We start from the raw sequence: 25,817 nt of genomic DNA on the forward strand, positions 1-25,817 counted from the left end.
TAACAGAAAAAGGAAGAATTAAATTATTTTCCGGTGCTTTCATTGAACTTTATATCAAAATAGAAAAAATGTATCTATGAACGAGAAAAGGTAATTTAATGTGTTGTTTGCTTGTATTGAGGACAATGCCAATATATACTCTTTGTTGAACACTTACTGCTACAATTTAATTATATGATTTAACTTTTACTTACATAGATGAGATGTATATGTTTTCTAAGTGCATTGTATAAAAAAGACTGAGACATAGGTTTGATTGAGTTGCCAAAGTGCCTACAGTGTAGATACTATAGTTTGTATGAAGTCCATTAAGTGTGCTCCAAAAGTCAAAGCAAATCACCTTTTAATCAAAAAGTGATTAATGTGAGAGGCCATGGATTAGATGAAAACCTTTACAAGATAATTTAAATTAGTCATTTTTATTGCAGCCAACTTTAGTAATTGCCTAAAGAAAATGAGAACTGTGTTTTTGAAGCATATAAGCATTCTCTCTCTCTCTCTCTCTCTCTCTCTCTTTTTTTTTTGGTAGGTCGTAGGGCTTGAACTCTGGGCTTGGGCTCTATCCCTCAGCTCTTCAGCTCAAGGCGAGGGCTCTACCGCTTGAGCCACAGCTCCACTTCCTGTTTTCTAGTGATTTATGGGAGATAAGATTCTCCAAAGTCAGCCCAGGCTGACTTTGAACCGAGCTCCTCAGATCTCAGCCTCTTGAGTAGTTAGGATTACAGGCCTGAGCTACCGGACCCGGCCTACGCATTCTCTTTAGGTTACTCAGCCAACCAATCAGCATCAAGATACTACAATTGTATATATCTTGGGTTAGTATCATTGGGAAGTATAAGGAAAACACAGATTATAGAATGAGAGGGTGAGCTACAGTAGCAAGACATTCTCCTGAGTGATTGAGTCTAAATGTCTATCGGATCTCAGTTCAGCTCCAGCAATTCCATTCATCATTCTATGTAAATAACAAAAAGGTTTGAAAGGCAATATTTAAAATTTTCACGTCTAATTTCATAGTTTATGGAATGCATTCAGGCATAACTACACAATAATTATATGAATTTTGAGGGTGCTTTGAGGATGTAAAACTTCTAATAGAAAATATGTGGTCCCACCTCAAGTTTATGAGGCATTACTGTATGCTATATAAGAGATAGTTATAAGACAAATTGCTATGTGGGTAATTTATATATAGTTTGTACAACTACACCTAACACAACTATTTGTATAAATGTTAGTACATCCATGCAATATTTTTAATTATGTCTACCCGAAATCAAAATTATACTTCAGGTGGGAAGGTGGCTTAGTGGTAGAGTGCTTTCCTAGCATGCATAAAACCCTGGGTTCATTTTTACAGTACCATAAAGGCAGAAAAAGCCAGAAATGGTGCTGCAGCTCAAGTGGTAGAGTACTAGCCTTTAGCAAAAGAAACTCAGGGATAGTGCCCCTGCCCTGAGTTCAAGCCCCAGGCCTGGCAAAACAAACAAACAAAAATCTATACTGCAGCAGAAAGATCTTAGAGATTAGACCAATAAAATCTAGGTGAGATACTGATGGATTATTTTTCTCATAGCCATTAAATCTCTGCATATAAAAATTAGTAATAGTTGAAGTCAATGACTCCAATGCTCCACCTAGGACCCTACTTCACCTTTAACAACTATTATAAATGAGCTCAACAATCTACAACATTCTGGTCATTGCATTTGCTGGCTCTGTGATTAAAAGAAACAACCTGTCTATGAATTTAATAACAAGTGTTTTCATCTGTTTGCTCTTTGAGATAAAGGTCTGCGTAGCACAAGCTATCCAATATTGGCTTCATTTTTACAACATATAGATGCACATTCTATGGCTTCATGCTTTGCCATGGAAACTGGCTATACCCCATTAAAGAAAACAAAAGTAGTATTAGTATGGTGCAAGTGGAGATTTCCCGGCTGAAAGATGTATGCATCTAGTAGTATCATCCTCAGTTTAAGTTCCTGTCTTCCCTTATCCTAATCATCTTCACATCTTCACAGTGAAATGATGAAGAATTTAAGTAGTAACTTTCAAGGATACTAAACAGAGTATAAACAAGAATTATGTTCATATTATATAGTACAGCTATACAGTATGGTGAAAAAGGAAAGAAACTAGAAGAAAGACTGTAGAAAGTTATTTCAAGATTATTTTAATATTTTTATTTATCATATAGATGTGGAAACTACTCTATTGCTCTCTTTATGATTTGTATAATTATGAATTTTATGATATATATAACTATTGGATTATACCATTTACTACTTTTATTTCTGTATTTTTGGTTTGTTTTACAAATGAAAAAATACTATGTGAACATATAGGTAGAATAATTACATGAAATAATAAGTAAAAATGACAACAATAAACAAAGCATGAAGTATCAATTAAAATCTGCAAAGAGCTTTGCATATGTTTACTAATAAGTATACAATAGACAAGGACATGTGCCTGTATGCACAGATTTTCTTAGTGTTTTAATTTTCATAATGTTTAAGTTTCAGTAACACTACATTTCTTTTCTATAATTCTTCACAAGCCTATTTGTTGTTAAGTTCCTTCCAAAGAATTCTGTTGATACATCATATGTTTTGGCATGTAACTCTGACAGCTTTACCAGATATTCCATCCAAGTGAAATTCCTTTACTTTTCAGACTCTGCCATTGAAGAAGATTCCATACAAAGCCAGTGCACCTTCAGGCTCCTTTTTTGCTCGAGATAATACAGCAAATTTCTTATCCTGGTGCCGAGACTTAGGAGTGGATGAAACATGTCTATTTGAATCTGAAGGTTTGGGTATGTATTTCCTTCAGAAATGTAGCTGATTAAATATTGCAATTGGTTTTTGTCAGTATAGTTATCAAGAGGTACGGTATCCTGGCACAGATTTTTTTAAAAAGAATAGAAGTAGTACAGTCTTTTTTCAAGCTAAAGATGAGAGTCATTAAGGCAAACTTGGTGAATACTTGGAAATTCAGTGTTACTGTCAGGCTGTAATCTGAAATAGAAGGGTAACTCTATAAAATGCTACCATGAAAACCATGTCTTTTCAGCCCTATGAAGTAAGAAAGGTTTTGTCTCTCTGTGGCTTTGTCTGTTGAAACTGAAGTTTGCTAGTTTACAGATTCACCTAGCTTTCAGAGAGTTACAAAGTGGCTAGGGGAGTAATGTATTGACACTGAAGATGATTAAATGAGCAATATTATAAAGTAACCTCTTTGTTTTGTTTACTTATTAAATTTGGCAGATCCATTTTCAGGCCATATAAAGAGGTTTTGTATTTCTTTTGAAGAAAATATATAAATTTCTTCTATAGGCTCCAGTGAAGCATAACGTTAATGTAGAGAATACTGGAATTAAATCCAATTTTAGGGAAATGGAATAAACTTATGAAATGAGACATCTAATGGGGAAAAAGTTTTGGTTATCTTGCCTGAGGCTTAAACAATCATTTTCAAAAGCATATGATATCATGTATTACATTAAAGTAAACTGAGTATACTTTGGAGAGAACAAATATAAAAATTGCCACCTAAACAATCAAAATTTCCTTTGTCCCTGGGCAGTATTACTTTGCTGAACACAAAATAATTGAGGGTAACAGACAAATTTTTGTGGTTAAGGTAGTTTTCATATCTGTTGTGATGCAGAAAAGAATGCTGGTACATTTTGGGGAATTCTCCCAGCACAGAAGAAAGTAGCAGGACTTGATCTGAAAGAAAGATAAACCAGAATATTGCCACAGAAGCTAGTCAATATACAGAAGTGAGCTGCTTCAGTGCTTCTTAAAGAAGTGAACATTGATTATCTTTCCCATTTCTCACACCAAAGTAAAAGAATCTTGCTAGAAGATGGGTGTGTATGTGTAGTGATGTCATTTTTACAAATAGATGTTAATGTTTAGGTTTATAGGAAACCATGTGAGTGGAAGATTATAGAAAGGGAGTGCAAGTATAAATACAAACACATATAGAAACCCATGGCAGACCTAGTAATTATCCATGTATAAACACACACACAATATTATTATCTAAAAATGTTGAAGTCAATCCAATTGTCAAGGAACTTAATAGTGATATATTAGTTTATGAATTTATTACAATATTTTCATTAAAGAAGCATTTTTCATTGTAATTTACAAGCCAAGTTGATTACCCTTGTAAATACTGTATTTTCTCTATTTTCTCACAGTCTGGGTTGTTACTTGAACAAATACAAATTTCTGAAAATATGGAAGCAGAATCAATTTAATATTAAATTTTCTCTATGGAAAATATCATCAGAGTCAATGTCTGAGTGTGGTTTTTGCACATTATTTATATTTCTGTCTTTTAAAAGTCCAATTCAGGTAATAACACAGTTCATTCAGGAACTTTGATATCTAAAGCAACCTAGATGATGGCAATGTAAAGGAATACAAACTTTAGAATATACAATTATATCAACAAAAATTTGAGATGGCATACTTTCTTAATGTGCTAGAAAAACAGGCATAAAAAGAAAATCAGTGGGAATTTATACATCTATAAAACTATCCACGTATTTTGTTTTGTGAGCTGGTGGCTCACACCCCTAATTCTAGCTATTCAGGAGACTGAGATACAGAGGATCATGATTTGATCCCAGCCAGAACAGAAAAGTTTTCTGGACAAAGTCAGATCTGGCAGCATGATGTAAGTGGAGAGCTTCTTTCTCTCTCTCTCATTCTCTCTCTGTCACACACACCCACACACACACCCACACACATTAATCTTCTATTTGTTTATATCTTGAAATTAAAATGCATTTAATAAGGTATATTAACACTAAGTTTTCAAGGCTTACTTCATTTAGAAATCATCTTTAATCTTCTGAGAACCAAAGCACATCAAACAGGCTTTCTATTTTTCTTTTCTCAATTAAAAGTAACAGGACACAAGGAAATGCATAAAAGTTCCTGGGGATACAGCAAAAGGGGACCAGTATGATCACATTGATATTAGAATTAGTCAAAGGAAAGGAAGCAGCTGTGCCCATAGATGTTAATAATAATCAAGAGGAGGAACAAGAGAAATTCCATTTCCACAGAGGGAACGCTTTCTCCTTCCTCACAATGGGTGAGGAGGTGATTGGGTTGCTGCTGCTGGCGTTAGCCTCTGTGGTTACAGAATTGACTTTCCTGCCACAATAACATACTCGGCTTGATGTCTTTCCACACTTCACTTTGGAAAGGAAATTTAGGGCATCGTTTTTCTTTCTTTCTTCTTTTTTTCCTCCCTCAAGATTTCATTTTAGCGGCATACAAGATGAAGAGCATCCTTTGTCTGCTAGTGTTTTTGAACAGCAAATAAAATGAAAAGATGCCCTGATGAGGGGAAAATGTGTTTGCATGATAACATAGATCACTGTGCTGTGTGTGTAAGAAGAGGGATCTGTTGGGAGTGTTCAATGGTCTTTTCCAGAATAAAGCATCCTTATCTGTGGCAACTGATAGGTTACCATATAAAAAGACAAGCAGGGCTTTCTTGTACAATTATTTGTCAGAAGATCGTGACTGACAAACCCATACAATCTGTGCTCTTTCCACAACAGCTAATAACCAGCACCCTCTGTGGGATTGCCAGGGGTGAACTTGAGAATTTCATCAACCTCCCATACTTCTCCTGCCTTTTTGATGGTTAGGAGATTACTTCTTATACTACCTAAAATTGCTTGTATGGGGTACAATCTGAAATTTATTATGACATTGTAGGAAAGATAATTGTTTCCTCTGTAAAATGTCATTGGTTAATTCTAAGCCCCACAGTGGTTCAAAAGTTAGCCAATGAAAGTGTACAAATGTCACAAAGAACCTAGTTATAAAAGACTTATAACACCACTGAAAGTATAAAAAGTCATGGATGAGCCAGGTGACCATAGTTCACATCTGTAATCCTCGCTACTCAAGAGGCTGAGATCTAAAGATTGTGGTTGAAAGCCATCCAGGCAGAAAATTCTGTGAGACACTTAATACCAATTAAGCAGCAAAAGGCCTTGAGTAAAAAATACAAGCAAGAATGTGAGGCCATGTTTTCAAGACCCAGTGCATACATGCACACACACACAAACACACACACACAAACACACAAACACACACACACATACACACAAATGCTAGATCCCTTGTAATAAGGTAAATATAAAATAAGACTAAAAATATGAACAAAAATTTAAACATTGTATGTTTAGACTTCTATTTTCTATCTGTCTATATTTTTTTCAAGAATAGCATATACATGTCTATATATTTTGTTCAGGAATTAGTCTTTCCTGAAGGACAACTTGACATATATTTTATATTATATACACATATATAGTATGTGTTATATATATGTATCTCACCAATCTCATTCTTATATATAGCAAAGATCTGATCATATATTTCAAAGCTATATCAAAGATCTGAGGAATATATATATATATATATATATATATATACTGTTCATTTTTTCTATTTCTAAAACTTATCTAAAGGAAATAAGAAGCACCAGAATGTTCATTGAAATTATTTAAAAAATAAATCAAATCTATGATATTTGATATCAGTATAAAGAAACAAACTCTAGCCATCCAAAGATAATATTTTTGAAGCTACTGAAGGATATGGGGAAAACATGACACGCTATAAAATGAAATTGCGTATTTACTGCTAGTATATCACAATAAATTTTGTACTCGGAAGTTGAAAGAAAAATGAACACTAATTGGGTTGTCAGGTACATTTTCTTATCTCATCAATTAACAGACCTTACATACTGAATAATTATAGCATACACTTTGAAGCATGAATAATTCATTATATTTAGACTAAAACGTCAGAAGTGATGGTAAGTCACGACAACCCTAGGGCTTTGTTGGCTAAAGCTCAAGTATCCTGAAATGAAGACTGCATAGTGAATTGAAGGCAAGCTTGGGCTGCAGAGCAAAATCCTCTCTTGGGTGATATATATTAAAAACAAAAATGATGAGAGTGGGCCTTCTTGTTTGGGGGAATTATTTGTTGACACTATTAACATCCACATGTGGGATTCTTTTTTCCCCCTTTTTTGCCTTATTGAGGTTTAAAAGGAAAAACCCTTGAAGTGATTATAGAGTCAAATACATAATGCATACACTCTCTCCAGCAACAGATATCACAGAATGTTACAGATTTTATTTTATCGCATTGGGGTTCAGACTCAGGGTTTTGTACTTGCTGAGAAAGTACCACTTGAGCCATACATGATTCCAACCCTTTTTGCTCTTCTTAGCTTTGTGGTATGGTCTTATTTCTGCCTAGATCAGCTTGGAGTGTATTCTTAGGACATTCTCCACTGTAATTAGGATGACAGGCACAGGCCACCAGACTCAACCTTTATTAAAAATGTAGTCTTGTGAACGTTTTTCCCCTAGGGACAGCTTTGATTTTTTTTCTCTCAATCTCAGTCTCTAGAGTAACTAGGATTACTTTACTGGGCCACCACTGCTTGGACAAATAGCATCCATTATTAACACTGTGGAGCATAGTCTAACCTTATACAATTGCTCCTCCTGGTCCCTCCTGTTGACAGCCTGTTGATATGCAAAGAGCTGCCTAGAAGTCTTTTCTGTCCTTCCTTGTTTCATTAAGATTGATGTTTTGCTTTCATTACGTGTCTTGAAAATATTTAGGATTGTGCTTTAGTTTAAAACGATGAGCAAAATATTTCCTTGAATTAAGAAATATTAGCCTTCCAATAGTTTTAAAGACATGAACTTCTAATTGTGGAATAAAAAATTAATGTATTAAGTAAAAAACTATTTCAGTTTTAATTTCAAAGAGATGTAAATGTCATTCGGCAGTAGTAATCAGTACTAATCTTCCTGATAGTGATGTTAATAATTTTTAAATATCAATTTAGAAACTTTAATAATCTGTCATAAAAATGTTGGATATTTCCCTGTAGCTCAATTTTGCCATCTAACATAAAATCTGAAGTTTGTGAGGTAGTCTCAGCTTAAAATCATTTTTAAATTATGCCAGAAATCAATTCTCTTCTGTGGTACTTTTCCAAGGTATTGTAAGTATACATAATTTCATTTAATTAACGGTATTGTTGTTTGTAAGGATATGTATCACTTACATTGGAAATTTGGAAACTGTTTTGCTTTTCATTCCCTGGAGTTTGTTTATTTTTTTTTTTCACATACAGGTGACCTGGGGATGGAGGAAAAGAAGGGGTGTGGGGATTTTCTAAAAATACACATTTTGCTTTCTGTGATTGTGATAATATCATCATGTTATAGGATTTGGAGGCCAGTGACTATTCTTCAGCTATTTCTCTGACAAAGAATCTACCCAGCAAGAAAAGGGTTTGCTATCTGCTGCGTAGCATGCAACTGTGTGATGTGATGTGTTTGATTTTAGCTTTATTCCCTGTGTTTGTGCCTGTTGTGTGGTCCTGTCTTCTTTTGATGCATCACTCTGATGAACACATTGGACAAAATTTTTTTGTTCTCTGGAATATAGGTCAGAGGCAAACATTACCTCTCTGTGGTATTGGTTTTGACTTTGCTGCCCCAAAATGAAATGGATTGTGCTTGGATTTTTCAACACTCACACTTTCCATTTTATACTTTGAAGTCATTGGTTGCATCAGAAAAAGAATCTTTGCCTGCTTTTTAGTGTTTGCCAAATCACCTCTGTTCTTGTCTTTGTCTCTACTGAGGACTGCAAGAGTCTCTCTGGGTGGGAGAATCTGTATTATTAAGATTAATATTAATGTAAAGTAGCAATTTCATGACCTTCATTTAGCTCTAGTTTATTGACACTCACTTTCTTTCCAAGACTTTTATTTAGTCTTTTTAGAACTGCTAAAAAGAAATGTTGTATTGACTATGGTAGTATTTCAATTTACTTTTGTTGCTTTTAAACTCATGAAGCCCTTTTTCAACTCTAGTCATCTGCCAGGGCAAAAGTAAGATAAAATGATGTTGAAACTGACCAAGGAAGCTGAGTGTCTCCCTGAAATGAAAGATATGTGTCAAGGTCTTGATGAGTCAGGGTTGACTTAGGAAAGTGGGCAGCTTTTTGGTTTCTATTAGCTTTTCCCTTTCCCAGGATTAGATATTTTTTCTTCCTATGTCTGGTGATTATAGCTCTGTGCTCAGCAAAAGGCAGCTAAGCTGTGCACATAGGTCAACATAGATGTTCCGCCCCCAATCTAGCTTTTCATAAATGGGGAACTGAGGCTCTGAGAATTAAATCACTTGCTCAGTGTTACTCAGGGTTTTTTTTCCTGCCTAGTTTAATTTCTCTTTTTTAAAATACATCTTTATTGTAAAGGTGATAGACAGGGAGGGTTACTGTTACATAAGTAAGGCAAAGTGTTACTCAGTTTTTCAATGACCCAAACATTTAAAAATGGAGCTGGATTGAAATTTAGCTAATTCAGCTCAAAGATGGTGCTCCTTTGCTTTGGAAATTTACACTTTGTGTCAATTTTCAGTGCTTGTAGATTAGTTAAGACGAAAGGAAAAGTGAAATGTAAATTATTAAACTAATTTAGAAAATACTCTTGCCCTCAGTTGCTGTGTCTGAGTGCTGAATGCTAACGAAGTAAAGAAACTCTTGTTCTGTGATATTTCTAATCAGAAGTAGAAACAATTAACTACAAGCATTCCATTCTGAAGATCTCATATTGTTGATCTGTGGTGTTGGAGTAGGACTGGATAATAATATTTTCAAGGGAGTACCATTTACTGTATACCTTGTCCCAACTGCTGTTAACCATATAATTACTTCATAAGAAAGAGTAAGTAGAAGGCATGCCACCTATTTTATATTTATGTTTATATTAGGCAGTCTTGGGTAGAACTCAATTCTTCTGACTTCTAATTTCTAGAAGTTATTTATTTTGTTCTATAGTAATAGAACTCTCTGAAGTAGTAAAACAGTTTCTACTCTGCCAAGGTAGGAGCCATTAATTAATATGTGTTTATAATTCAACAATATTTAGACAGTAATACACTTCTAAAGTTTTCTTCACAAATAAAAAAGCTTAAAAACAGGCTTCCTGAAAATTTCTATAATTACTGTAATCTTTAGCTATATAGAAACCAAATGGACAACACATTTCTCCTGCTTTCATTTCTTTTCCCATCTGTTAAAACTTAATATATTGAGCTAAGCTATATGTTCATGCTCTAATGCACTTTATCCTTACAGATTCCATGACATTGAAATTTGACCCCTTGTTGCAGTGGAAGGCCTCATTTTCTCTTCCTGGAGCCAGCAGCATTCTAGCTGATATTGGATACCCAGGAGATTTTTTTTCTGTTTTTACAGAATCTAGGTTATGTGATGGAGTCTCTAGCCACAGATATTTGAGTGAGGCTCTGCATTACTTTTTCTAGAGGCATTCTGCATTATATTTTCCACTGATAGGATTTATAGGATTTAAAATATAATAATAGCCATTGATAAGAGAGCTTTTTATTCTTTTAATGAGAAACAAGAATATGAATCCCCTTTTCTACCTATACGTCAAAGGAAAAGCTCATGTTTATGTTATAGTAATACAGTGGGAAAAATATATCTGGCTATAAATTTCATTATAAGTGGGAGTTATTAATTGTTAGGAAGGCAAATGAGGAAGTATGTTTGAAGTAAGTAATATATATGACTCAGTTGAAACACAATACATTAAGATTCATCTCCATAATCATTTTTAGGAGCACACACATTCAGCTATTTGGTTTTCTAAAAGAAACAATGCAAGTTGGGTGCCTGTGGCTCATGCCATAATCTTAGCTACTCAGAGGCTGAGGTCTAAGAATTATGATTGTGTTTTGAAGCTAGCCCAGGCAGAAAAGACAATGAGACCTTTATCTCCAATTTTATTCTTAGTAATAGAAGAAAATTAGTAAGAAGATAGTTGATGCATTTAAACACCAATAACATCTGTTGATGTCATATGCACAAATATAATTGTTTTTTAAACTTACACTACATACAAATTTGTTGTAACTCTATATGTGTGTATATATAGACAGATTAAAATATTAGCTTAAAATATGTTTATGTTTATATTTAGAACTAACACTTGCAGATATAATGCTAAAAATAACTAAAATATCCTCAGGATCATAGGACTACACTAAATTACATCTCCCAATAATGAAGATTTTTTTCTATCATTTAGTATAGCAAGTAATACACTATATATTCACAAAAAATGTCTACAATAAAAAAGTAAAAGTTAATGGTAACTGACTAAACCAAATGAAGATAATATTTCTGCAAACCATTTATGACAACAGAAAGCTAAATAATAAAATGAAGACAACTATCATTGAACCAGAAATTCCTATGTGTCAGTTATTATTCTAGGCATAATAAATATTACTTTGCTTAATTGTTACAAAATTACAAAATACATTAAGAAGTGATCAGTACTGTTTTTCCTGAGAAAGGTGAAGTTTTACAGAATAATCTCCCCAAATAAAACAAATAGTAAACATTAAAGGTCACATTCAACACCCAGAATTGGTGCTTCAATCACACAATCACTAGATTTTTTTTTTTCTATTTTTAGCTTCAGTTTAGAACTTACTTTAGGCCAAAAATACAATGCGGACTCTTAAGTATAACAGACATACAGAAACCACAATGACTTTTAAATTTATCAGGATAATAGGCTAAATTTTTGCCATTGAATAAACTTTTGTATAAGTTGAGTTCTTGCATTATGAAAGACTAGGTAAAACCTCATTCTTTGTAGTTTGCTCATCCTTACAATCCTTGTAGCCACCATGAAATTCTGGTCATCATCCTTCATGTGCCATATAACCTAACTAAAGGATTGGTCTGTCCTAGGTGTGATGCTAAGTCATGCACCTCTGAAGATGGTCACGGTTAGTGCTTGGTAGTCATCATCATTTTGTTTGGAGCCATTTAAAACCAGGCATGGTGTGTCCAGTATTTGAAAAGCCAATATCATTTGAGATGATATTATATAGCTAGGATTTTTTCAAGAAATTCTGTTGCTTACTAAAATAATATTTCTGAGAAGTCTTGAAAGCAACATCTTTTTGTTCATATTTTCCTATGAACTGTGGGTGGAGAAGCTTATGTGTGTTGAGCTCTAAGGTGTGGTTCTGTTATGAAGATGAAATAGAGTGATGCCTTCAGTTTTAATTTGGCAAGAATGATTCTCCTTGGTTTTTAGGCATATAATATCTCTTAATTTGACAAAAAAAGGAAACAGGGAGAAAATTAAAAAAAAATCTTCTATTTGAAGTCTCTCTTATATGGCCCATAGTATTGTTTTTCTTTGTAACAAAATTGATTTTTCATAACATCTATCTATGTGCAACTACTGTTTCTAAGTCTTCACAATATGCATATTAAGTTGGCTCAAGAGCCACCAGGGTTTCAACAGGTGTTACTTTTCATTGTGAGTTATGGAATGTGCATTGGCACAATTAGGTTTCTTCACTAGCAGACACACCTCCTCATAATTTTCATTAGCATGAATGCTAAAGCTCCTGGGGCTTTAGTCACTTGCTTACACAGCTTGCATTTAACAATGAGGGCATTGACAGAGTCTTAAAAATCTTTACCTCTTCAATTGTTGCTCATCCTTCCTCCCACCCCAAACTCCTGCTTGTTTCAGACCATGGAAATCTGTTTAAGTTAGAATATGAGGTTGGAGATCTAGACAATTAGGTAGCTTTCATGTGCTGACTTCTGTTTTGGTATGTGTATTCTCTTTCTCCGTGAACAACTGATGCCTATAGAATATTAAACAGCTTGTGCTTGAAGTTGATTTACTTGTGAATTTGGTATCCTTCTCGACATAGTCAGCTGATAAATCCAAACCTGGAATTAGTAGTTACCTCTATCTTGTTAAATAAGTTAAGGCTTCCCTTAATAGAATTTGGTGACAATTCATAGTGGTCAACTGATAACAATAATTGTATTATCAACAATGGAAACAGTCTATAGTCATACTTTTCATAGTCAATTCTAACTTAATAAGCATTGCTTGAGAAACATGGCATGTATATATTTCAAAAGATAATTTTTGTCTATTTAAAGACGTCACAAAATTTTAAAATCCAAAACAAAGGTATTTTTCTAAATATAGTGATTTCAAGAAAACTCTATCATTTTATCAGTAGATATTACCACTGCCATAACCTGTAAAGATGAATTACATATTAAAATAAGTTAAATAGAAAAATACTGAGCATCAAATGATTTCCAAATTCTATCCTGAAGAATTAAAGCAGCAGTGCTATTTTTCTTAGCATTCTATTTGATTAGTAATTTCAAAACTTGGTGAAGACTCTTCTCAAGGAATTGACAGCATTAACAGTTTTCTTTATATGATTCTGAATTTAATATTTTTAACATACCCTAATCATAGTTTTAAAAGGGAAAGTTGTCTGAACAATATATATTGCTTTGTATACTCAACAAATGCAATTGTGAGTGTCATCATTACTGAAAGTATCCAAAGCAATCACATATTTAACTAATAATATTTCCTTAGAGTAGAAATATTAATTAAAATGTAAGGTCCTCCTTTGATGGACAATGCTGGCTAGTGTTACAAGGGTACATATTTACAAGTCCCAATCAGTTGCAAATGTCTTATTGTAAAGTATTACTTAATCAATTTTGATCAGGATGGGACATCAAGTTTCATTTCACTCTTGACATCTGTCATTATTTGGAGGAAACCAAATGTATGGCTTATAGTTTTTATTAGTTTGCATTGCCTAATTCTCATTATTATGTATTTCTGCTAAAGTCACTGGTTGAGGGTAGTCCTAGGATGTTAAAAATCCCAGTCCTTATCATTGTTTCATATGTCTATGTGTTTACAAGTGTCAATCCTATACTTTGAGAATTAGTTTTATGTATATCCTTTACTGATTTACATATACATTAATTCCAGAAAATATTAACTAATTGAGTAAAAACTTATTTAGGGTGAAAGGCCTTGAGACTAAGCTTTCGTGAGGGATGGCAGACATAATTTTTTGAAAACTCTTTTTTTTTTTGAAATCTGTCTATACTGGGGAGTTGAAATTAGTGTTTTGGAATGTCAGACCAAATCCAGCTTGTCCCTGGCATCATGAGTGATTGGAGGTGGTGTGATTTGCAAATTGTTGGTTGTTAATCTCTTTCAGAGTGCCTTCTACCATAAAGAAATCTGTGTCTTGTCTTCCAGTTCTCCACAAGCAACCCAGAGAAGTGTGTCTGTGTTTGCTAGAGCTGGGCCGGATTGCTGCCAGGTAGGTCAATGTACTGTCACCAAGTCAAGACATAGACCATCTCAACCCAAGTAACAGAGAAGCTACCGGCTTTTTATTGCTAATATTTACCTTAGTTGTTGAGAAAAACACTTATTCAAGTAGGATGTGAGACCATCTTGAGAGCAGTTGTTCAAACTAAAAAGCATGCCACCAGTACTCATAACATCTTATCAGAACTTCTATCTCGAAGAATTGGCTAATATGCTTTATTCCAACACATTACTTTTAAATCTTCCTTGGTAGCATGTGGAGGAGAAAGTTGGACATGTAGGTTTACTTTACAATTAACTCAATTAATTTGACTCAATTACCTCATTTACTACATTATTCCTCAGTTCTTTCAGTTTGTACTTCTGGGTGGGGAGATTGTTTGTAAATTGCACTCTAGCTTTTTTTGTTTGTTTGTTTGTTTTGAGTATTTTTGTTATCTTTACATAGTTGTAGAAAGGTGTGGCCAATCACCAAAGCCGTTTATTAATACAGTGTTACTTGATCAATGTCACCCCTTCCAACCTTTTCACCTACTCCTCCCAACCCATACATTACCTTAATTTATGTACTATTTTTTATCTGTTAACAAAGCAATTCATGCGTGTAATGCATCTTTATCTGTGTCATCATTTCGACATCTTCACTTCCCTTCGACTCACCCACCCCTTTTCCTTACATTTCCCAATTCTTTGGTATATACAATGAATTCTTGCCTGCATTTTCTCCCCTTCTCAGCATTATTTTCCACCTCCCTCCACTTGGCCCCACCCTCCTCTTTCGCCAGTAGCCATTTCCTGGTACTTATTTGTTGGGCTTTTACTTTTTAAAGAATTTTAAAGAATTGTACTATTTGCGCTCTCCAGAGTCTATTACAAATCAATCAATTCATTTGTAACCCCTTGATTACTACCCAGTGTGTTTACTTGTAGCTTTATAGGCACCATCTGGCTAGCACAATGAGGGAAAATAAGTCACCTATGTTTCTTTGGCTCTGCATTTTGTTTTTTTATTGGAGAAAGACATATAGTGTTACTCTTATATAGAGACATAGTTGGAACCTTTTTTGTTCTAAGGGAATAAAGAAATCATAGCCAAATAAACAGAGAAAGAGGACCTTAATAATGAAATCAACTTGTTTTGGTTTAATGTTTTCACATTTATTATTTTGCAGCTAGATTGTTTCTAATAGTTCTCTGAAATTCAACCAATGAAAAATGATAATATGAAAGCTGGAGGAGGTTTTAAAAATTCAGAAATGATTAGATATTTTATGATCAAAATCTAGGTATACTCCTGTGTGTATGTGTGTTTGCATGTGTGTGTTTATGTCAGTACTGGTGCTTAATTCAGGGTCTGGACACTATCCATTAGCTTTTCTCACTCAAAGCTGGTGCTCTATCACTTAAGCCACAACTCTATTTTGCCTTTTTGTAGCTTAATTGAGAAGAGAAGTCTCACAGATTTTTCTGCCTAATCTGACCCAAACATGATCCTCAGATCTCAGCCTATTGAGTATTTAGATAAGAGGTTTGAACCACCAGTGGTTGGTACATTCTTTTAGTTAAGAATATGGAAATAGAAAAGTATGGAGAAAATCAAGCAAACAAAAATAGAAAGTGTGACAGTGTGGCTATTAAACATTTTTTATGATCCATTAGAAAATTAATCTGGATTCCAGAGTAATACTAAATTGTTTAAATCACCATAGTCTATCTAATTTTAATGAATAGTGCATCCAGTCTGAATTTTATTGAACCATAGTAATTGAATTGAGAAAGAGTACTTTAATATTTTAATTCAAATTAAATGTTACCAGTCTGATCCAATCTGGGATAAAAATAAAATGGTTTTGAGACACTTTAAGTCTTTCCTGTTTTCTGTCCTATCTTTTCTAGGAAATTACACAAAGGTGTACACAGAACTTTTTGTCCATGGCTCAACAGTTATCTACCTGAGCATGTGGCCTGTATCTGTTTAAGACTGAATTTCTTTTGGTTCTGCCACATCCCTGAATTTCATGAGAGAAGAGAACAGAGGCCCTGTTGCTTCTAAAACCCTTCCACACTCTGTCCTTTCCTATTAGTCTTGGGGCTTCTGGCTACAGGACAGACAACCAGAGTCAAAGAAATACCAAGGGAGTCATTAGCCATAACTAGGGGGAAATAGGCACAAAGTAAATATCTTACTGAATGAGCTGCTGCCAGTGACGTACTTGTAAAAGAATGTGAGTGATTTAAAGATCCTACTAAGAAAACATGGCATTATGCATTTAAAACTGTATTTTATGCATCTGAATGCATTTTAATATATAAATATCTGAGGAAATATTTGTTTTTTTTACCTATCTGAATTGTATAAAGGTGTTTTAGTTAATATTTATAACCATCATTAACATACTTTGATCAAATTCAGCTCATTTTATTACTCTTTTTTAATCATTCTGTCTCTTTCCTTGTCCTTTCTAAGAATTTTGGGTAAGTTTTATTATGCTATTCTCATATGCATACACAATGTACTTCTATAATGTTCACACACACACACACACACACACACACACACACACATAAATACACCTCATATCATTACAGCCACACTATTAAAGGGTGTTGAATGATAAAATCCTTTAGGACTCAGCAATCTTTCTTCCAACTGGATTATCTATTGGTTACCTTTCCATAGAATGTAAGACAGATTAACATTGTGGTTAATGAACCTTAATAACTAGGGTCAATTTACCATAAATATTTTATATTGTGATTATTCTGGGTTATTTCATATCTGACCACACTTTATTATCACATGAGCAGATAAACCCGATGATTATTGCAAAAATTATATTTCAAAAAGTTACTGATATCATGGTGGAGATAAGTAAAAATTAAGATAATTTGAAAGGTTTACTTTCAATCTTCTTTACCTACTTGAGTGGTGTGAAATACTATTTATTTTTAAGTGGGAAAATATGCTAACATATTACAGTGTTAGTTTCCTTATGATGTGCAGGGTAAAGAGAAATAATTGAATGCCAGTTATGTAAATTATTTAAGAATAAATACCCATTTAAATTTTTCTGTCTGTATTTGAAGATATTTATTGTGATTGAAGGTATACTGCACTGAATTAGGTTAAGTGACTTCAAGTTTGCCTTAGATATATCCACAACCGTATATTGATATGGAGATACTTAAATTTTTGTTCCCTTCTTATCCACACCTATTTAGGAGATTACATAAATTGATGAATTTAAACAGCTTCAGCCAAAAGTGGCAGTGATATTTGAGAGAGTACAGAAAACCACATGGTTAATTTGTACACAGAGGAGATAAGTTTCAGCACTCACAAAGTTCTAAATGCAATCTGTAAGTTTTATATTTTTCATCACCAAGAGATGATGTGTTCTTATATCTGCCTCTAAACATTTACTTTTGCAAATTTCATAAATATCATCTTAAAGGCAACAACATCCTCTGGAAATGATTTTCAAAATGTTTCTGAATCTCTGCCACTTTCTTCTGCCTGGGGACATTTAGTGTGAAGCTCCTCTGAGAGCTGTGTGGGCTGCTCTGTGTTCTAAGATGGAGAAATGAGACCCCTTATGTTTTTTCTCATGGGTAAAACTTCCTTTTGTTTTTAACTAAATAGAGCAATCATTGCCGGAATGTGAAATCTCTCTGTGCTTATTTCAAAAAGACATCCGTTTCTGAATGTGAAATTTGTGTTTGTCTTGTGAAAAATAAAACATTCAGCAAAAGTAATTTGGAACAACCTCAAATGTATTTATAATGACATTGGTTTGACGTTAATTGTTAGAATGAAGGGAAAAGATATAATGAATTCAACAGTTTTATTGACTTGAGAATTAAGATTATAACAAAGGCAAAAAACTTCTAAAATAATAATGAACATGGTAGTGGCAGTTTCTGCTTTATTTTTGAGTGCTTCCTTGATTTGGAAAAAATGTTATGACAATTAAAAAGAAATGTTCTATTTAGATCCCTGTTCTTTTTTTGGGGGGGGGTTCCGGTTGTGGGGACTGAACTCTGGGCCTGGGTGCTGTCCCTCAGCTCTTCAGCTCAAGGCTAGCGCTCTACCACTTGAGCCACAGTGCCATTTCCGGCTTTTTTCTTTTTGCTTATGTGGTGCTGAGGAATCGAACCCAGGGCCTTGAGCATGCAAGGCAAGCGCTCTACCACTGAGTCACCTTCCCAGCCCCTAGATCCTTGTTCTAATGAAAATAAATATCAGTTAAAAAGGGTATATTTGTATGTCAAGATTACATACTTTACTAATTTTTAGTCAGAGCACATCAACTATCTGCTAAGAACAGAATTTGCTTTCACATGATTGGATTTAAAAAATGTATAAACCTGCCTTTAAATTCCTTTAAAATAGGAAAAATGGGGCAAGTTTTATCTTGCAGGGATCTATAAAGGATAACACTCATTAAAAAAGGAGTTTCTTCCATTTGCCTATAAACTTTGTCCCTCTAGCTCTAGTAAAATAGACTCCAGATGTCTTGTTTGAAAGCCATATTCTATGAAATAGCTTGAGAAATTTTTCTATTTTGGTATTCAAGTCTTTCTTTTTTGGGGGGAGGAGCGGACAGAGGAGGCCGCAGTTATTTTATCTAGATCCATTGCAAAACTTGCTTCATGTGCCAGAAATATAAGAAACCCATTCTTAGATTCTCTTCATGAAGTCATCAGTCATAACACCCTTTCCCTGGCACTTTACTTTCCTCTAATGAAATAAAAACAAAGCTTTGCCTTCTAAGTATTTACCCTTTTTATGTCACTGAGGTCTACAAGTAGGAGGCTTTACAATTAGTGGCTTCAACCTTCTTAGTACCTTTAGTTTGATCCTTATTGAATTTGAGAACAGCTAGCTCCCTCTACCACTAAAATCTTACAATTGGGAAAGAAAAAGGTAAACCGTATACCTTTGTGAGAATCTTACAGAGAAATTTGAAATGTGAACTAGTATAGTGTTAATTATGGAAACTGAAGTATAGCAACCTTTTTTTTTGAGAACAGAAAAAGAACTGTTTGATGATTAAGTTGGCTTGCAGGTGTAAGCCCCCAGCCCCAATGGAATCTCATGATATACAGCTTGTTGACAACTCCAGACAGACAGGAAGCCAATGAATGGTATTTAAGTGTGCATTTCAGGACTGTCTGACTCTACCTTAGGCAGCTTGTAGTATTCCAAAGCCAATATAAGCAGAGATTTTGGACTTAGTGTTGATTTTCTATGTTCAGTGGCACAGCTAATTTTCAGCTTTCCCAGATAAAAGAAATCTCCAGGGCAAAATTTTCCATGTGTGATTTTTTGTTAATCAATTTTCTTCAGACTTCGTCTACTTTGTTTATACTGGACATGAAGTGGAGCCTGTTGTTACTCTAAGAGCATATTTATTTTCATTCCACTTTGTTTAAAAAAGTCAAACATATGTACCCTACTTCTGAAAAGTGGCATGCATCCACTACAACTGCAAATGAAATCATATTTTCCAATTGACCTAATGTGTGTTTTCAAATATGATGGGTGCTTTCACTTATGATTGACTTTAAGTTGGCTGTTATTTCCAGTGCATTAAGTACCACTAGCCTTACTATCAAGTTTATATTATTCTCCTAAGAGCATTAGACATGACCAAATTGTATACCTCAGTAGAACTAAGACTCCACAGAACTCTAGAAAGATTAAACAGGGCTACTTGTTTAAATTCATCCAGCCAATTACGAGAAAAGCTGAGTTTATCACTTGGTCTGCTAAGCTCTCTTTCTGAAATATTTCTATTATTTCACAGTGTAGAAAAATTCCTCTACCCTAGTAAATTCCTTTGTGGAATGCAGCTATGGTACTAATACTACCCTTCATCTCAACCATACCTTAATTTTGACTCTGTTAACATTATATCTCATTTGATATATTAAAAAAAAACCTGAGGAGTTTATAGCAGATAGTCACTGTTGTAATTTTGTGCAGAAAACTAGGTCATTAATTATGAGTTACTTAACCCACAGAAATTTCAGAAGTTTGCCAGGTGTCAGAAACTGTACTGGACATGTATTAAGTACACTGGTATTCAGAATACCAATGGCACAAAATTGAAGCTGAGAAATAATGTTTGTCAAGATGTCTCATAGTGACAGATATTTTGAAGGTGTTCCATGTTGTTGTCTTGCTAAAATTCTTCCTTTTTCTTTCTTTTACTATTAACAGACATAAAGGGCAAGCCATTTTCATCTCTACTTCTCTGATACAAAATAGAGTCATAGAGTGTAAGTGATTTGATCCATTTGAAGAGTAAGCTATGATAGTTCAATTCTACCACAGACAAGAGCCATAAATCAATCTCCATATGGTATTATTTGTATTTATCTATAGTATTCAGAGGCTGTGTTCATGAAGACAAATGATTGTGTCAGCAATTTTAAATATGCATTTTAATTTGGGGCAGTGTTCAAATATTTTTTACAAGGTGGAGTACATTTTTTACTTGTAATGTTGATGTTCAATGTAAGCGATACATTTAAGGATTCAAGACCTTGAAACTGAATTTATATTTTGAACACGGTAGCACTCATGTGTAAGAACAGGAATTTTCACAGTTGTGGGTAGCTGTCATGTACCCACTCTGCACACAATACCAGATGCTAGAGATACTTTGGCTCAGATAGAATGGCTTCTAAACTTACTGATTGGAAGTGTTTCCAGTGATACCTCATTAATTGGTTAACATGTGTAAAAGACGGCTAGGTCTTCATAGCTAACTATGACATTATGGAGTAAACCTTACTCTGTAGACTAGAGGCTATGCTCAGAGCAGTAATTTTTCAGTTGAGCTGTGTCTGTTTAAGCTGATATGTACTGAATTCTAAGGTACGTTTTCCACCTTTCAAAGGACACCTGACATTTATGGTCTCTCTTCTTACAATCTGAGTTCTGAAACAGAGTATGAAACAAATGACTGGGAGATGAAATAACTATTGCTTTTATAAATAAAAAGATCGAAGTTGCAGACACCGGTAATATCTTCAATGAGAGTTAACCTAATTAACTATCTAATCACAAGTAAGATGAATCAGGGTGGGGCTTCCAGTGTGGTACTCCTACATAGAGGGCTCTCAGTGTTCAGAGGCTAAGATCATTCAAATTCTTTTGTCTCACTGGAGAGTAGAAATCAAGAATTGAACTGATTGAGCCCATAACAATATATCAAGAGTAGATAAACTGCTTAACCCTAGAAATGTGTACTGAGCAAATGTGCAATGTTATTGGTTAGAATTATAATTCATTAGAACAGAATAATAATTTAGGCTTTATATCCAATGATGTTTTAAAATAGAATTCAAAGGCTTTAAATCTACTGTCAATATACTTATTCTCTATCTGAATATTGTATTATTTATTATCTACTTTTTGATCTGTGAGAGACTTTCTCCTCTCCTTTATAATAAGCAATCACTTGAATAAAAATGTTAAAGAAAGTGACTCAGAAACCCTGCACTTGGGTACTTAACTGCTCCAGCTGGTTCCTCTCCTATAGATTTGCATTCTTGTCTATTAAAATGAATGTGTGACTTGAATGGGCCTAGGAATAAGCCAGATCCAAAGAAACATAGGTTGAATGTTTTCCCTCATCTATGGTAACTAGAATGTGCCTATAAATTTACAAGTAAACACACTGGATGACAAGACAAAAATAAACTGGGACAGGATAAATCCTGCAGGTCTCTAGACATGCACACAGTGAGACCAAAGGAGGCTATTCATAGGAGAGGATCACATGGCTCAATAGCTATGTATATGCATCTGATCATATAAAATAATATTTATTAAAATTAACTCAAAGAAATGGATATGAGGTTTTTTTTCCTTTACTTTGTTGCTGTTTTTGTTTTCTGTATCTTTTTTCTTGTTTTGTAAGTTTATCTGTTTGGGTGAGGGTAAAGAGGGCATACAGAAATGGTAGGACAAAGGGTGGACAAACAGCAGTGATACTAGACACTATGTTGAAAATGAACTATACAATTTGTAGAGGGATGGGAGGGAAAAACTGGAAGAAATCAAGGGAAAAGGTACTCATTACCTGACATGTATCTGAAATACCTCTGTATATTACCTCTATAATGAAAATAAAGAATGAGTGCATGCAAGTAACTAGGTGATTAAAAAAATATCCTCACTGGAAATGCAATGTGGCTCAGGCTATAGAGCTGTAGAGTACTTGCCTTGAGCTGAAGAGCACAGGCCCAGAGTTGAAGCCCCATGACCACCACCACCACCACCACCAACTATATATATATATATATATATCCTCACAACATAACCCTAGCCTTCCTGACCTAGTCGTAGTTGACATTTATCTAGGAAACCAAACTTTTAAGAGTTTTGCTTATAGAAAATGTGATTATGAGAGATAATATGGCAAAAAAAATCTCTGTCCCTTGATTTCTTCCCCTCACTTTTCTGCTCTATCTTCTTTTCCTGGTCCTTCTGCCCCTCCCTCCCTCCCTCCCTCTTACTCTTCCTTTTTTCCAATCTCTTCCTCACTTTCCCTCTTCCCCGGCCCTTCCTTCCCTCTCTTCTCTCTTCCCTCCCCTCTTCTCTCTTCCCTCCCCTCTTCTCTCTCTCTCTCTCTCTCTCTCTCTCTCTGATTTTCTGTTGCATTTAAATTCACAAATCATGAATTTTTACATATTGTTATTCTAACTCATTCTTGTGTCCTTTCTGTTCCTATTCTTACCTACAACAATGTATATGTTTTTATTGTACTGTTCCTAAAAGTTTAATACCTGCTCCTCTATTACATAGAACATTGTTCTAGGCCCTTAGGAAATGCACAATTAACACTAAATTTCTACTCCGTGCTATAATTGACTCTGACCTTATAATTTGACTTACATCTTTTAATTACTGTGGTCAAAATGAGTATAATTAATGCATTGATGATATTGTCAAAGCTGGTAAACATAAAAGCTAAACTTCCCCTGGTTATTCATGTTATTGACTCATTAACATGTACATTGAAGATTTTATTTTTAGTATGTTATCAAGTGTGTCTCATACATATACAAAAAGTGCCTGTGGTTTTCTTCTTAAAGGATACTTATTGAAGATCTTACCATTTCAATATTGGAAAACATTACTGCCTTTTAAAAAGTAGTAGTTGGGCTGGGAAGGTGGCTCAGTGATAGAACACTTGCTTTGCATGCATGAGGCCCTGGGTTTGATTCCTCAGCACCACATAAGCAGGGAAAAAAAAGCCAGAAGTGGCGCTGTGGCTTAAGTGGTAGAGCGCTAGCCTTGAGCTGAAGAGCTGAGGGACAGCGCCTAGGCCCAGAGTTCAGGCCCACGACCCTAAATAAATAAATAAATAAAATATAAGGTAGTAGTAGTTTAAGAGAGCATGCATGGTTCAAGTGGTAGAACACCAGCATGACAAGCATAAGGTCCTGGGTTCAAACCCCAGTAGGAACAAAACAAAAGAAGAAAGAAAGGAAAAAAAGAAAGAGAGAGGGAAATGGAATGTGTTCTCATATCATTGTAACTTATCACCTAAAGTGATCTTTCTTTTCTTTTTTAAGGTATGGCGTGGAACCTCCTGGTCTGATAAAACTGGAAAAAGAAATTGAACAAGAAGAAACACTTTCTACCCCGTCTCCTTCACCTTCTCCTTCATCAAAGTCTTCTGGAAAAAAGAGCACAGGAAACTTGCTAGATGATGCTGTAAGTACAACTGACCAGATGTCTTAATAGCTGTGTCTTCAACTATAATATACATAGCTGTCTGACCTCACTTGATTTCAATGTCCTGAAATTTATCTCAACATGTTGAGAAAATGTTTGTAGACTTTACAACTCACTTGAAAGTTCAAAACAGCCTGCCATTTAAAATAAGCTCCACTTAATGCTAGGATGTAGAATCTAGAACTGTAGAAAAATAAGTCAACCCCTTAAAAAACTAGTATTTGGCATTACTGTAACTCTCATAGTTACCATTTCGTGATGCCTCTTTTTGAACAAGTCCAAAAAACAAAATATTGAGGCTTTTAAAGAAGAGAAAGTGAACCCATGATGGGTGTTAAACGTGCTCTACTGAATACTAGCTATTGGCAAGTGTACCATTTATTTTCTCAAGATCTGAGATCTGAAAGGCAGAGCTCTTAGTGAAGAAGGGAAACAAAATTTGTGAAGCCTGTTGAGAGAAGAAAAGTAGTTTAGATCCTCATAAAGTCTTATCTGACATTCTGAGGTCTCTCTACTGAGCAAAGTCCTTGGGTTAGAGGTTTTTTTTGGTTTCTTGGATAGCATCACAGTGAGAAGAAGTAATTTCTAAGTAAAACAGCAAACAGGATGATTTAAAGGCTCAAGGTAGATTTGCTGTCTGTTCAGTTTTTCTTGGTTATGATAACTACTGTGTTGGATTGTATGGATGCATATGCCCCCATAAACATTTATTGTAGGACAAACTTAAAAAGAATGATGAAGAAAGAATTCATGAGACTGAGAAGTTGCTTAGATGTAGGTATAATCACTTAGGAATTATATCAAAATGGTAACACCACAGGTCTTAGAATTAAATATAGCATTCATTCATAAGCAGAACTTTAGAAATGTATCACCAACTATGATGGCAGCTGTACAAAAAAAGCAAGATTGTGAAGGACTACTGGCATTTAGCTGGTAATTTCATTATCAGGGTTCTGAACTGAAAAGGGCTTGAAAAAAATGCTGATGGACACTCTAAGATACAGGAAAGGAGATTTCTCTTTGATTTTCATTTCTCCTCCTGAAACTTTGACAGGCAGATTGAGATAAGCAGAAACACAATAATTTATCTGAACAATTAAGGGCTCTCATTTCTCTTGAGGGCAGCAAAGGTAAACATGCATCAAAGTAACTTAGCCAATATAATTTGCATTTAATTTATTTTGGATAAGACTGTTTAACCCATTCAGGGAATAATGAATAGGAGAGACATTTAAATTTAAAGTATCTTACAGTTTTCTTCAGGATCAATCACACATCTTGATTTTTAAAATACTTTATTCTCTTATGAGAAAGAGAGCATTTTTTTCCTGGGGCACCATAGCAATCCCTACTCATTTCCTTTGAACTATGATATTGAGTTATGTTCATCAGTACCATATAGTCAGGGTTCAAGATCATGGCTGTGGTCATCTGGCTAACATTACCTTTTACCTCCTAATCAAATGAATCATTTAATCTAATGAATATTTCAGTTCTCAAATGATGAGAGTTCTTCCTGACACTTACACTGTTGAGCAATTTGGTCTTGAAAAGCTTCTTTACGAATATTCCTCTAATCAGAATGGCCGAACCGTATCATAACCTGGGTTAATTAAAACTGTTTTTCCATAAAATCCAAGTTTAAAGCCCAACCTCACTGACATGTCACTTCAGTCCCCTTGTTCTGGTGTAATGTGTGTTTTCTAGCTATTCAGTCTCTGGACTGGTTTCATTG

General features: G+C 34.5%; 1 protein-coding gene across 1 annotated transcript in view; it reads left to right on the forward strand.

Annotated features, from left to right (window-relative positions):
- Window positions 1-25,817, forward strand: part of Gas2 (growth arrest-specific 2) — a 110,350-nt gene that overhangs the window by 33,774 nt on the left and 50,759 nt on the right. The window contains exons 3-5 of the mRNA XM_013019605.1: window positions 2,683-2,824; window positions 14,248-14,311; window positions 23,917-24,058. Coding sequence (XP_012875059.1) covers window positions 2,683-2,824; window positions 14,248-14,311; window positions 23,917-24,058 — 348 coding nt within the window. The remainder of the gene's footprint in view (window positions 1-2,682; window positions 2,825-14,247; window positions 14,312-23,916; window positions 24,059-25,817) is intronic.

This window comes from Dipodomys ordii, unplaced genomic scaffold, assembly GCF_000151885.1.
Source record: "Dipodomys ordii isolate 6190 unplaced genomic scaffold, Dord_2.0 Scaffold46, whole genome shotgun sequence".
Taxonomy (NCBI): domain Eukaryota; kingdom Metazoa; phylum Chordata; class Mammalia; order Rodentia; family Heteromyidae; genus Dipodomys; species Dipodomys ordii.